Source organism: Nelusetta ayraudi, unplaced genomic scaffold (genome assembly GCF_046127955.1).
Source record: "Nelusetta ayraudi isolate G7.1 ecotype Tasmania unplaced genomic scaffold, CSIRO-AGI_Nayr_v1 ptg000168l, whole genome shotgun sequence".
Taxonomy (NCBI): domain Eukaryota; kingdom Metazoa; phylum Chordata; class Actinopteri; order Tetraodontiformes; family Monacanthidae; genus Nelusetta; species Nelusetta ayraudi.
The window spans coordinates 3,142,749-3,157,500 of NW_027466218.1; the positions used below are offsets into that span (position 1 = coordinate 3,142,749).

The window sequence follows — 14,752 nt, forward strand, 5'->3', positions numbered from 1 at the left end:
GAGGAGTGAGGACTGATCAGCAGCTCCGTGGCAGCAATGTGACGCAATGTGATAAGTTAATGAGGTGTAGCCTGCGTTTCCTCGTGAAGACCGTGTTTAAATAAGTTTTGTCCATAATAGGCAGCGCTTTGGCCCCCCTCCACCCACCAACGTCAGGAATACAACTTGATTATATCAGGATATGAACAATTCATGGAATTGTTAATGGCAAGAGCCGTCAGTGGAACGGCTGACGGAGCCGCTCCTCCGAGATGAAAGAGGTGAAGTTCCCTCGAAAAAATAAACCGCCGATTTACAGGAAAGTTTTGCTCGGTTGTTGGTGCGTTTCAGCACCAGCGTTCAAAGGACGGCTCCTCCCGTGCTCTCTGGCTCGTTAAACCTCTGCTGCCGCAGCTCCAGCTGGATCGCCGCGGTAAGGAAACAGGTTCCGGGCCGTTTCATCGTAAGGATTTTGGCCTTCAAAAAATAAAAGTCGCCCGCACCAAATTTGACAAAGAAAGAAAAATAGACTTTGTTGACAGTGGGCGACACAGCAGGTGGATGTGCTTATGCACAGGTACTACCCAGAAAATTAGAATATCCTGAAAAGGCTGTTGTATTTCTGCAATTCAACTTAAAAGGTGGATTTGACATATTATATAAAGGAATATGCAGGTGTTTTGGATTACTTGCCTGATTAGAATTTGACTCTTTGGGGCTACAAAACTGAAGCTTTTCACAGCATTCAAATTTTCTGTGGCTTTGTGGTTTTAATAAGCTGAAAATCTTAATCAGCAAAGTTACAACAAGGAACTGCTTGAGATGTCAATTTGCGTGTGATGGCTCAATAAAAAATAGTTGGTTTCATCTTTTATGTTAAATTGCCAAAATAAAACAACTTTTACTTGATATTCTAATTTTTCGGGTAGTACCTGTATATATATATATATATATATTTATATATATATATACATATATATATATATGTATATATATGTATATATATATATATATATATATATATATATATATATATATATATATATATATATATATATATATATATATATATATATATATATATATATATATATATATTTATAAAAAAAAGTTTGGGCATTTAATTGCCAAAACTGTGCACCAGATCTATTTGAAGCAGCCTAAGTCAGCAATGGCTGACTCTCCAACAGATCAGAACATAAATCCTTCCAATCACATTCTTAAACAGGAAATGGAACATTGCGTAATGATACGTATCTTGGTGCATTGTTTAGTGGTTGTGCGGTAATTCGGAACATGTCCTAGTGGTTACACGGCGTATACCTGCGTATCACGTTGACTGGCACAACAGGATGATTCCTCATTCTTTTACTGCTGAGGAGGAGATCCTCCTCTGAATAAGCAGAGTGCAGTGCATGAACCAGAAACTCTGCATTTGCTTTAGAATGCAGTCGGTTGGAGGTTGACCCTCCCTCGTCCCAGGAGTGAGGGGACCTGACTGGTGTGACCGGGCCTTAAGAGCATCACACAAACATCTCTTCATCCTGTCGCCCTCACAAGTGCTGAGAAATCCTCCCCTGAGAGCCCCCCCCCTCCCCCCGCTGGTTCCGGGAGCGCCGATCTATCAAGCAGATTGTGTCTGTGTTCCTTGTAAAGAAGTACAGGTGTCCTTGGAAGTGTTTAAAGAAGGCCGGCCTCTGTTTAGAAGCTCTTAAAGTACACATTTGCAGTGGATGAAGCCCACTTTGTTCTGTGTACTCTGCTCTTGTGCCTAAGAGAGGAGGGGGCTTCAGGGAGAGTGGGGAGTTTCTGCTGGTGGGAAAAGGATGCAGAAGATGAAAAGAGGGTCGTATTTCATAGAAATTGTAATGGACTCGCTGTTGCAGGTCTTTGTAAAACCTAATGCTTTTTTTTTTGATTTTTTATCTTGTGTGTGTTTCCCAGGCATCATAATAAGATCCGCACTATAGATGGAAGCCAGATCCTAGAGCTGCTTTCTGTGGAAACACTGGACCTGAGCAACAACGACATCACTGAACTCCGAGCGCAGAGCTTCCCAGCAGGCCTCCAAATCAAAGACCTGTAAGTATCACAAGCTGCGTTTCCACTCGATGGAAACATCTAAACTCAAAACATCTAAACTTGGAAACACCTCTCAGATGTGGCGGAGAGGTTTTGTCGCTCTCACGAGGTGGTTTTCCAGACGTATCGATATAGAGGTAGATCGCAAAAGTGTCATGGAAACACTTTTTCCGCATTTACACATCAGCGGACGTGACGTGCGGGGTCACGTGACCAGTTCGCTTCGAGTTAAAATGAAGCGTTATATTTGGAAGGAGTAGGAGACGGAATGTTATTTTTACGAGTAATCAAAGAGAGAAATATAACAACCATTCTTGACAGCAAACAAACAATAACAAACAAAAGCAAACATGACTCTTGTAAATCTTGCTTGACGAGATTTACGAGAATTGCGTACTGCGAGAATTACGAGAATTCTCCCTGGACGACATTTTACGAGAATTACGGCTTATGCGCTTCGCACCGTTCAATGGAAACACCTGCAAATCGCAACTGTACTTTTTCAAAACTTTAGAAATATCGCTTTGATTCTGCGGAAAAACAGTCATGGAAACGCAGCAACAGACCACGAACAGTTGCGACAGAAAATCGCCCCCTGCTGGTGAGTTCAGAACTGACACTTGATGCTCAACTCTCACTCAGGTACTTGAGCAACAACAAAATCAGCGTGCTGGAGCTGGGAGCGTTGGACCACCTGAGTTCCACCCTGCAGATCCTGAGGCTGAGTCGGAACCGCATCAGCCAGATCCCCGTCCGGGCCTTCCAGCTGCCGAGGCTCACCCAGCTGTGAGTACCGTTGCCACTCTCCCAGCACAAGCCCTGTTTGGGTTTGGGAGGAAAAACCTGAGTATAATACCGAGCCGGGTGGGGGTGGGGATGGGGGAGGGGGGAGTTATCGCGTCTGCTCAACCTGCAGTGCGCCACGCGTGTGTGTGTTAAACATTTCAAAACGCCATTAGTGTGAGCTATACCTTTGTGGGCGGATAAGGTCGGAGCGGGTAAACAGCGCGGCCATATTATCAGTGATTTATTGCCCTCTTCCACGTCCCCAAAGTGGCCGTTTCATTCCGCAGACCCGCTTCCATTATCTTTGTTAAACTTCCCATTAAGTGTAACGGCGTCCCCGACCCGGCCCTTCCACACGGCAGAGTGACAGGCCCCACTTAATGGGACGTCTCCCGGCCCCCCACCACCACCACCACCTCTATTTCCTCCGGTGCCCTGTTGAACAGCGTATCTATCACACGCCAGAGCAAAGAACCAGCGCAAATGTTTGTCCTCGTCCACCTGAGAGCTTTCAGGGACTCACTGCACCACTCATTCACCAAGGTCAAAGCCTTTTCTTTGGGCTGACGGGAAGGGAAGTTAAAGCCTTTTGTTTTATGACACTAGTTCCCTTGTCGAGCTGCTAGAGACGCAAATTTCTCCCGGGCGTCAAAAAAATATCGATCTATCTCAAAGGTCACCCGGAATTTAAATTTCCATGTCGATGGAGGCTCTGCTGATGCAGTCTGCATTCACACCTGTAGAGTTTGGCGGAGGGGAAAGAGCTGCAGTCACTGCCTGTGCAGTACAGGCTAGGAATGCTAATTATTGATTAATTCATTAATTCATTAATCGTTAGTTGATTGACTTTATCAATCGATTAACGATTCATTGATAAGTGTCGATTTTTCCTGAGAAACTAAATTTCACAATGAAAGATGTGTAAGGAACACAGTATTTAACCCTTACATAATGTTGAGAGTCCCAAAGTGTAAATGTTTTATTGTACCAGTTGGTATATGGTACAGATACTGGCATTTATGTAGTTTAACGACATCAATTCTACTAAAAAAAAAAAACAAATACATAAAAATAATTGCACACCTTGAACTGTTGTCCTCTTATACACTGTTGCATGTGGGCCTGCGGTGGTCACGTGGAATCAAAAGATGAAGAAAAAAAAAATCCAAGACTCAGCAATCGATGTGAACACCGTGTTTTTAGCCAAAATATTCACTTCAGACTGTGAAACATGAGCTGGGTTCATATCAGCGCTAGGCTCCAGTAGCATTTAAGCTAGCTGGTGAGTTTAACATGAACTCACTCCTGGCTGGATCAGCAGTGTTGGAGTCATGTTGTTTTTTCTCCTCTGTACTTCCCTGTGGTCGTTGTTTCGGCACTGGGTGGAATTCTTTCACCCTGTGAAACTCTGAAAAAAAAAAAAAAAAAAGTTTTATGGATCATAAAATGTGACCCGAGCCCTTATTGATGTAGTGGTGAATTGAAAGTGGGTGTACTGTCCCTTTTAAAGCGGGAGTTTTCTGAACAATGAAGTGGAGCATGCAGGTTTCTTTAGTTTTGACTACATTGTGATGGATAGTACAGCGGAATGAGGGCAAAACACTCCCCTGGCCGACGGAAGAGGAAGCCTTCCTTTCAGTGTCGGCCGTATTGTGACAACTTCAAGTGTGACAAAGCGCTGCGCCGCCGCCTCGCTCCCACGATCACTTTCTAACCTCGGCGCTCCGGTCACACTCCTGTCCACTCTGTCCTCTGCAGGGAGCTGAACAGGAACCGCATACGTCAGGTGGAAGGTCTGACCTTCCAGGGTCTGTCCAGCCTGGAGGTGCTCAAGCTGCAGAGGAACAGCATCAGCAAGCTGACGGACGGAGCCTTCTGGGACCTGGCCAAGATGAAGACGCTGTACGTTAGATTATATGGATTATACATGGCAAACAATGCAGTGATGGTTTAGAAAACCCTGCTTACCCCTGTCTCTGCACATCTGCTTTGGTTGTTTGTTGTACATAGGTTATCTATCTATCCATCTATCCATCTATCTATCCATCCATCCATCCATCCATCCATCCATCCACCCACCCACCCATCTATCTATCTATCTATCTATCCATCCATCCATCCATCCATCCATCCACCCACCCACCCATCTATCTATCTATCTATCTATCCATCCATCCATCCATCCATCCACCCACCTATCCATCCATCCATCCATCCATCCATCCATCCACCCATCTATCCACCCATCCATCTATAAAACACACAACATCATGTTCCAGGTTGACATGTTCTAAATTGAGCACTGCGTATTTGCTGCCCCTGTGAATTGTACTGGAACTCTCAACAAGTATCCTGAAATACAATGATCTGAAATCTCACGCACCCAGTTAATGTCGGCTAATGGCAGCACCTGCTACACTTTATCAGAAGGTTGGAAAGAAATTCCTCAAAATGGTTTTTGGCCAGATCGGACCTGCCGACAACCGACAATCTTATCCGGGCTCATCTGCGCTTTTAACAGTTGCATGCAAAATAACGCAGTAATGGCCACAAATTGCACTCCACCTCGACAGCAGGCACTCCTGAGCTTTTTTTTGGGGGGGGGCATTTCTGGGCACGACAATTACCTCCGAGCTGCCGTCGCGCTGCCCGTAAAGCGTTTGATCCAAAGTCCAGTTTTTTTCCCCTCCTCCGTTAGACTCACTGGGCTCTGGTTCTGTTTCCCGCAGGCACCTGGAGTACAACAGCCTGACGGAGGTGAACAGCGGCTCCCTGTACGGCCTGACCTCACTGCAGCAGCTGTTCCTCGGCAACAACTCCATCGCTCGCATCAATGCTGACGGATGGAAGTTCTGCCAGCGGCTGAGGGAGCTGTGAGTAGCACCTGCATGCAGATTAGCCTGGGCACTTTCACACACTTTACAAAGAGAACACGTTTGGCCTGCAGTGACAGAGTATGCCAATGCACTCACACACACACACACACACACACACACTCACACACACACGATATCTTATATTTATGTTGGCACACTCTTTTTTTCTTTTACACATACTTAAAGTGTGTGTGTGTGTGTGTATATGTATATATAGATAGATAGATATAGATATATATACACAAACACATACACACACACATATATATATATATATCTATATATATATACATGTCTAAAAATGCTGCACTGGTAAAGGAAACTCACAGCAACAGTTTGCAGTAATCCAAGCCGCTCGTCCTGCGGCCCGACGTGTTGGCCCCGCCCCTCCCCCTCCCCCTCCACATATCACTGCCTCCCTCCCAGAGGGTGAAGTGACATTGTGCTTTAACATTCAATACGCCGCGCTATTCTCAGAATAAGCCTGTTTATCCCATAATTAGAGCCGAGCTCAGCGGCACTCGAGCCCCTTTGACAAGAGTTTTTTTGTCCGGGCTTCCGAGGCCAAACCGGTGTGTAATCCTCCGCCGGTGGTGTCGCTGCGATTACGCCGGAGGATCACACTCGCTCGCCTTTTGTCCAAAAGCAAACGTGAGAGCCTCACCTGTCATGTTAACACGGCCGCCGCGCTGCCGCTATAATTGGAGGCATCGCTACCTGCAAAGCAGCCCGGGGTGTCTGTGTCAGCAGGGATCAGGGGAAGAGGAAACGCATCAGCTTCCACCCTGTAGCTCCACTCGCTACTTCCTGTCTGGCGTATGGCACATTTCAGCAACGATCCGATGACTGCTTAATGAATTACGTTTGCGACTGTGGCTGATAGAAAAGCTTCAGTCATCTTGATAAACAGCCTGTTGTTTCATTCCAAATGAGCTTTTGGAGGGGGTGGGGGTTGGCTGTTAGCGGGGGGGGGTCCCGAGCACACATGACCGGTCAAGCACAGAGAAGACCTGGTCACAGACACACACACACACACACACACACACACACACACACACACACACACACACACACACACACACACACAGCAAAGGCCACCATGGAGTGGAGGAGGTGAACAAGGCTGCCTTTGAGCAGCGTTGGTCCGCTTTTCAGGCTTCATCAACAGGTTGTTTGAATAAAAAAGATTCCAGACTTAATGTAGATTAATGTAGAAGTAATTTAACACCATGACACTTCAGATGCTGAATAAATGATCAAGTGCTCCTTAAATTCCTTTTAATTAGTCAGAGAAAAATGGTAAAACACGACAGTGAACAGGGTCAAGGTAGAACCAAGACAACATTAGAAGGTTGTGGTTACAACAAAGCAGAGACGAAGCAGAGTGTCTCCTCCTTCTCCACCTCCACCTCCTACTCCTCCACCTCCTCCTCTTTCCTAATGGTTGAGTTCAGTCGGCACCACGGCTGCTTCAGCAGTCTTATTCTAATTCAAACAGGGCCTCAGCAGATAACGGGCTTGCCAGCCGTCGTCCCTGCCGCTGTTCCACGCCACCATCATGGCTGCTTCAAGTGTCCATTGTCAGTTCTGAAAAAAACATTCTACCTCATCCCTACAAAAATAAGAGTCTCTTTTCCACTGCGTGATTTCTCCTCCATTCTTCTGCTCATTTGGCATCCACGCAAATGTTTTCTTTTCTATCTCCAAAGAAAGAAAGAAAGCCCATCCACGTTTACATTTAGAACTGGAGGTTGTTGCAGCCAAGAAATTCTTGTATTTCTCTGTACATTCAGGCAACTCTGTGTTGACGCACTGAGGTCACGAAAAAAAAACAAAAAAACAATCCCAGTGGCAGAGCAGACTTGGAATCAGCTCCACAGTGACAGTGAGGGAAGTCTGGCCAACCTGTCGCCTCCGTCCAGACCTCACACGCACTATTTCTCCGTCTTCCCTCCAGAAATCTGTCGTACAACAACTTGACTCGCCTGGACGAGGGCATCCTGTCTGTGCTGGGAGACCTCCACACTCTGCGGCTGGGCCACAACTCCATCAGCCACATCACAGAGGGAGCCTTCAGGGGCCTCAAGGCCCTGCGCAATCTGTGAGTACAGGCCCCGCCTCCCCCTGCCCCCTCCACCCCTCCCCCACCCACCGCCCTGTCATCGCAGCACCGCGCCGGCCGATATTAAGACGAGGGTCCGACGCTCGGGGAGCGCCGCTCGCTCACATGTTGGCTATTAGCTCTGTGTTTGTGATATGCGATCTTCTCGGATCAGACGGCTCTGCTTCGCCGACTCGTACGAAGCGAACCGACTTGTTTACTTTCCGAGACGCGTTTGATCTTCCGCCCGAATTTGTGCCTGTGTGACTTTTATGAGGGGATCGTTCATCACCGCGACCGCAGTTTATGTGGAAACTCCTTATTCTTTTTCTCGTGTCCGTTCTCTCTCAACCCCCCCGCCCCCCACTTTTTTTTTTGGTCTGCTTTTTGTTTCGGGCTCTCTCTCTCCCTCCCTCTCTCTCTCTCTCTCTCTCTCTTGTTTTGTCTCCCAGACTAACCAGAGTCCAAAAGTGTTCCACATTCCGGCCTCGTCGCGATCCTCTCTTCAGACTGAAGCAGGCTTTTCTTTCGCTGCTGAACCTTTCTGCGTTTCAAGCCCCGAAAGCCTTAAGAAAGAGAGAAAAAGAAATAAAAGGGTGCCAGCTGGGGGGAGTGGGGGGTGGGGGGTGGGGGGTAAAGCCTGGAGAAAGATCTGCCGGGGGGTCTTGGTCTCTCACCAACATCTCTCTGGCTGCGTCTCCTCCTGGTGAGGGAGCCAGGAAGGTTGTGGTGCCGGCGCTCACTAGACAAGCTCTGTTTCACAGCTGGGTGACAGCCCCACACACACACACACACACACACACACACACACACACACACAGGGCCTTTCTCTGCTCGAACCCGGGGTGCTGGAGAACTGGACCAGTTTGTGGCCACCCAGGCCTCGTCCTCCTCGTAACTTCACTGTTCTTGTCTGTTTGGCCATGAATCCTCTGTGTCTTTATTGAGAGTTTTGTACTTTGTTCAAAACACTACTAAATACTTCTGGATTTAATATTTTTGAGTGGGGGCCTCTTCAGCATGAACCGCATTTGACATGGTTAGTTCTTGACAACCTTAATGAACATCGGTGACTCAGCAGGAGTTATTGGGTAAAGTCAATGGACAGTGGATGGAGTTGTGTTTGTTTGTTGTAGCAATTGTAGCAATTGAAGGAGTGTTGTAAGAAAGAGGAGGAGCAACCTGTATGATTTGGGACACCGCCCCCAATGTTCAGGAGGTGGTACTGCATGGAAGTATTCTGAAATATACAGACAGAGAGTAATTTGGTGATGAAGCACGCAGGCCACCATGTCCACATTCATAATACTGTGTTTTCTAACAATGGAAGAAAAAGCTACCCTAAAGAACGGAATCCCTTTAAACGCACCGACTATTCTCCATGGTGTCGTCCGCATCTCTGGTCGCCAGCATCCCTGATTGTGCGTTCATGGAGTTCTCTGCCGCCCTGGTGTCTTTGAGGCAGGCCTAATCTAATCAGCCGAGGGGAGGACGGGCAGCGGCCGGGCCCTGAAAAGGAGCCGGGGGAGCTTTAATTGGGCCGGGGGCTGCTGGTCGTGCTGGCATGGGGCTGGAGCCTGCATCGGGGTGTGAAAGCTCCACACAGGCCAGGGGGCCGTTGGCTCATCGGCGGGCCCCCTTTTCTCCTGCGCCCCGCTCTGCGGCCCCCACCGCTGGCCTTGCTTTAACAAGGCGGTGGCCATTCACATCCAGCCAGCCAGAAAGAGGAGGAAATTGGCAGCCCTTGTCCCGTCCAACTGAGATGGCAGCCAGTAGAGGCTGAAAAGCCCCTGAAGGGGGATAAGAGATGTTCAGAAAGGAAGAGGAGAAGAAGGGAGGGAGGAGGAGGAGGAGGGAGGAGGCTGCTATTGTGGGAACGGCGGAGGGAGTGTTGGACCGTAAAGTTCAAAGGCCTTTGTCAAGTTTGAAAGAAGGTATTTTATTGGTCCAAAAGAGTCCTTCAGACTCGTCGTTTTTCTTTTTGATGACCGTGTGGACGAGCGCGGTCGGTCCCTCCCCCCAAAGCCATGACTTCATCCTGAGCAGGTGCCGCTCAGTAGCGTTGTAGTACTGGAGATTGTTCTTGAGACCAAGACCAATAACAAGGTCTCGGTCTCTGACTTGGAGGCACTTTTACTGGGTCTGGTCTCGACCTCGGACCGGACGGACTCAGGATTTTTGATCACGACCAGTGAAGACTCAGCCAACACTACAATAACAGATCATAACTGAAAATAATCTATTTGCTTTACACTCTGTTGGTGACACCCAGAGTGATACCGCTCCTTATTTTTAGTTTGTTTTTTTGTTTTTTTGCTTTTTTGAAAATAGTTCAAAATAGTTGGCAAAGCCGCAAAATGTTCAAGAAAATGATTAAAAGATATCTCGCTGAAGAGAGATGTTGCTGTTCCAGTTAGAAGCAAACTGGAATTTAAAAAAAAAAGATACTGGACATTTTTTCTGTTATTTTTCTTTGATATATAAAGTCTTGGTCTGGTCTCAATACTCTCCAGTCTTGATAATGTCTTGGTGCCGCTTGGTGCGGTCTTGACTGCAACGCTACCTCTCGGTGGCGTCCATCCTGAGATCTCCGTCTTACTCAACGCTCCTGTGGAAGATGCGACAGTGGCTGAGTGATGCCCTCGGCCCCCGGGGGGGTGCGATTGGTGAGGATTGGCCTCAGTCACGGTCAAAGGTCAGAGGTAGCCCGCCATAAAATCCCGACTGTGTCGGAAATTTGGAATGTCCACCTCACAGCTTGAGTGCTGAACCCACCCACAGCAGCTGACCAGCTGACCGACCAATAGGAAGCGGCGAAGCGCTGATGACGTGGCATTCCTGTGCGTCAGGTCATCGCAGGCTGCCGCTGATTTGGGGAGTTTTCAATCGCGCAGTCAGCAAAGTTCACGTCGTGGCTCTTTTTTTTTTTTTTACGAGATCAGACGTGAAGCAGTTGGCCTGAGCCGGAGCCAACGCTGCGTTTTTCCCTTTGCCTGTAAACGCGTCGCGGTTTCATTCCGTCCCTTCCTGCCGCCTGAGACTTTGTTTTCCCGCCAAGTCCTCATGAATTATACATGACGCGTCCCGTCGCTCTCCCTGCTCTGGCCGACACACATGCACACACACCCAGACACACACACACTCCCTCCAAGGAAAGAATGTGCTGCTGGGCAGAGCGGCTCCCCTCCCCCCACCTCCTCCTCCGGCCAGGTGCAGTGAGGAAGAGGAGGAGGAGGATGTTGTTCCTAGGGCAGTGATGGTGAAGGAGGAAACCCGTGACTCACAGACCTCGTCCTCTGCCAGGTCGGCGTAACGCTCCAGTGCTGGCCTGGGCCCTCAACCCCCCCCCTCTACCTCCCTCCCCCCACCTTACATTTTTCTTACCCCCCCAGTCCCCCTCTCATCCCTCCGCCCACCACCTCACTCCTTTTCTCTGCCTCTCCACAGGGAGCTGGACCATAACGACATCTCGGGCACAATAGAGGACACCAACGGGGCCTTCTCTGGATTGGACAGCCTCCACAAGCTGTGAGTGTCTCTCACTCACTCACTCTCTTTTACACCCTACCTCCCTCCTCCTTCCCCTTCTCCCTCCTCCCCCCACCTCTCCTTTGCCGTCAACGCCTCCTTTTGAACGCAGCCTCCCAGCGAGAGACAAAAACAGACTCAACGACTTCTTCTTCTTCTTCTTCTTCTTCTTCTTCTTCTTCTACTACTACTTCTTCTTCTGATTCTTCTTCATCTTTTTCTTCTTCTTTGTCTTCTTCCTCTTCTTCTTCTTCTAATTCTGCAATCCTTGCCAAGTTTAGTGTTTTGCATCTGGCAGTTGATTGTTGGGTCAGACGGGGTTGAACTGGAGCTGGTCTGGCAGGACGTGCACTGCTCACCATATTGAAGTCGGTCTCCTTTTTACCGGCGCTCAAGTGCTGGACTTGTTTTGCGATTGTCTGGCCTGTGATCTAAAGTGTGCACGTCACCACCTGTTGCGCCGGAGTTCATCTTGCTGTGGCTGATAAACCGCTGCACCTCCCTCCCTCTCATATACTGGGACAAAGACAATAGTCCGAATAAACAGCCTTGCTGAACTCCAGCAGGAGCTCAGTCATTTTTTATTATTTTTTTTTACCAATTCACAACTTCTGTCAGGCGTGCTGGCCAAACAAAAAAAAGTGATCAGTGGGAAGCGTCGAATGGTTGAGAAATGAGAGCAGAGCCGCTCGGTTCTGAGAGCCTCATCCAGCCACTGGATGAGAAGACGATGCCGAGGCCAAGACGGCTCCCAGTGTGAAAGAAACGGGGCGAAGCGGCCAGTGAAAGAGCTTTTGACGGAGCTGGCGGGGGTTTGCCCCGCCCCTCCCCCCCATTCACCCCTTCACACCCCCTCCCACACCCGCCTTGTTTGGAGCTGAGAGAGGGTGAAATTGAGGGCCGCATTCAAGTCACCGACATCAAACGCCTTCCACGCACCCCCGCCCTCTGACCCTGCCCCCTTCTGTCGCGGCGGCAGCGGCGGAAGCGTCCCACTGCATCCACAGGGCTGCCAAAGGGAACCATGGGAAAAGAGAGAGAGAGAGAGAGAGGGGGAGAGAGAGAGAGAGAGAGAGAGAGAGAGAGAGAGAGGAGGCCACAGGGATGTCAAAGAAAGGGGGATGAGACTTCAAAGAGGCCAACAACACATGTTCAGGGATTTGAATTTTTTTTTTTTTTTAATTTTTTTTTGCATTTCTGAAAGCGGCTTATGAACGCCGCTGCACAGGAAGTGGGCGTTGCAGGTCTGGAACCATCAGCCAAACTTCATTTGAACTTCCATTTTTTTTTCTTTCACCCCCAAATTATCAGTGTGCGAAAATGACAAAGTGGCCGTTTCATCGAGACAGTTGTCTGCGTGCGATGAGTGGTGAGAGCCACCGGGGGGCAGTGAGTGGGGGGGGGGGGCTGAGCCGCAATGACCCGCGTCTCCACTTCCTGTGCAGCGCAGGAAGCAGCGGGAGAAGAGGAGGAGCTGAGAGCAGGCTGGACAGACGCACTTTCACACGGCCCTGTGTGTGTGTGTGTGTGTGTGTGTGTCCTCACAACCAGCCACACACACACACACGTGTCCGCAGTCCTGCCGGGGTCGTCGCTGTTAAATTCTAATAAAGATAAAAGTGGTCTTTGAAGAGCGGTGTAGTGCCCCCCCCCTTCCTCCGCAGTAATCTCCTCCACTCAGTTCACATTTCCAATACCCTCACACACACACACACACACACACACACACTCACTCTTATCAGATTCAGGCTCACTAATTGTGCTTCTGCCCCTCCCACTTCCCCCCTTCCCCCTCCCCCTTCCCTCTCCATCCATCCTCACCCTCCGTGTTGGGAAACGACAGGACTCTGTTTGGAAACAAGATCAAGTCGGTGGCCAAGAGAGCCTTCTCTGGCCTGGAGACCCTGGAACACCTGTGAGTATCCCACAATGCTTGGCTGCCCCAGTGAGAGGGGGAGGGGGGGGAAGGGGGGTTTACGTGGTGTGTGTGTGTGTGTGTGTGTGTGTGTGTTGGTGGGTGCTAGTTGGTTCTTGCCAAAAGTAGTTGGCACGAGCTGCCGGCTGTTTAACGGCGTCTTTGTAAGAGGAGAAGATGCGGAGCAGTGCGAGCGTCCAGCTGCTTCTCTGCCTCCTTCGCTCTGCACAATCTGGACTTTTTGTCCCTTTTCGCCGAACTGGAGATCTCAAAGTTCTCAGAGTCGCTGCTCCTTGTTGACCCAAATATGCTTTTTTTTTTTTTACTGATTTAGTGTAATTATTTTACTCTTTTTTTTTTTTTTTTTGATTTAGAATTTTTTTGATAAATTCTAGAGCTGCAGCAACAATAGCTGTGTTTCCATCACCCTTTGAACTGCGCAAAACCTAACTATCCCAATAAGAACTGCTCATGGAAACACCTGAACGTCGAAAAAGCTGCTAACTGGAACTTTGTGCCGCTGACGCAGGAACCTGGGAGAGAACGCCATCCGTTCCATCCAGCCTGACGCCTTCAACAGGATGAAGAATCTCAAAACTCTGTGAGTAGCCGCTTCACTTTGCCCACAACAGAGAGGCCCGTCGTTGTTTTTGTTTTGTTTCTTGAAAAGCTGAAGTAGCCCACCACTCACTCACTCACTCACTCACTCACTCACCTCTCCGCCGCTGTCCTCAGCCTCCTCCACAGCGACAGCTTCCTGTGCGACTGCCAGCTGCAGTGGCTGCCCGGCTGGCTGACGTCTCGCGCCCTGCAGGCCGGCGTCAGCGCCACCTGTGCCCACCCGGAGAGCCTGCAGGGCACCAGCATCTTCCAGGCTCCTCCCAGCAGCTTCGTCTGTGGTCAGTGGCGTCCATCTCTCTTTTCCTCAAATAGTCCAGTGTGTAATAACTGGAGACTTTCAAGAAGAAACAGAGACATCAAGTGGGTAGAGTTTAGATTGCAGCGTCTTGGCTTGCCAGTGAGCTACAGTGGCCTGCGCACCCAAACCTAGATACCTCGTCCATCTTCTTCTTCGTTGGTTTATTTGAAGACGTGGGTAGTCACCCTAATTACGAAATGCGCTGTCAGGAAGCTGTATTGTCCACACCAGGCTTCCTTATATATATGTATATATATATATATATATATATATATATATATATATATATATATATATATATATATATATATATATATATATATATATGTATATATATATATATATATACTGTATATATATATTTACGGTAGGAAAAACAACAGACTTTTATTGTGCTTTTACCAATAACCAAATAACCCCCCCTCTGCTTCTGCCCCGCCCCCAGACGACTTCCCCAAGCCTCAGATCACGGTGCAGCCGGAGCCCACCGTGACCGTCCTGGGTAGCGACGTGCGCCTCACGTGCACGGTGGCCAGCAGCAGCTCCTCCCCGATGACCTTCTCCTG

The 14,752-nt window shown here is 48.8% G+C and overlaps 1 protein-coding gene across 1 annotated transcript in view; it reads left to right on the forward strand.

The window, feature by feature from the left end:
* Positions 1 to 14,752, forward strand: part of lrig1 (leucine-rich repeats and immunoglobulin-like domains 1) — a 40,578-nt gene that overhangs the window by 19,606 nt on the left and 6,220 nt on the right. Inside the window, exons 4-13 of the mRNA XM_076014253.1 lie at positions 1,924 to 2,061; positions 2,704 to 2,847; positions 4,606 to 4,749; positions 5,577 to 5,720; positions 7,681 to 7,824; positions 11,272 to 11,352; positions 13,196 to 13,267; positions 13,797 to 13,868; positions 14,003 to 14,166; positions 14,632 to 14,752. The exon at positions 14,632 to 14,752 is cut by the window's right edge and continues 218 nt beyond it. Coding sequence (XP_075870368.1) covers positions 1,924 to 2,061; positions 2,704 to 2,847; positions 4,606 to 4,749; positions 5,577 to 5,720; positions 7,681 to 7,824; positions 11,272 to 11,352; positions 13,196 to 13,267; positions 13,797 to 13,868; positions 14,003 to 14,166; positions 14,632 to 14,752 — 1,224 coding nt within the window. The remainder of the gene's footprint in view (positions 1 to 1,923; positions 2,062 to 2,703; positions 2,848 to 4,605; positions 4,750 to 5,576; positions 5,721 to 7,680; positions 7,825 to 11,271; positions 11,353 to 13,195; positions 13,268 to 13,796; positions 13,869 to 14,002; positions 14,167 to 14,631) is intronic.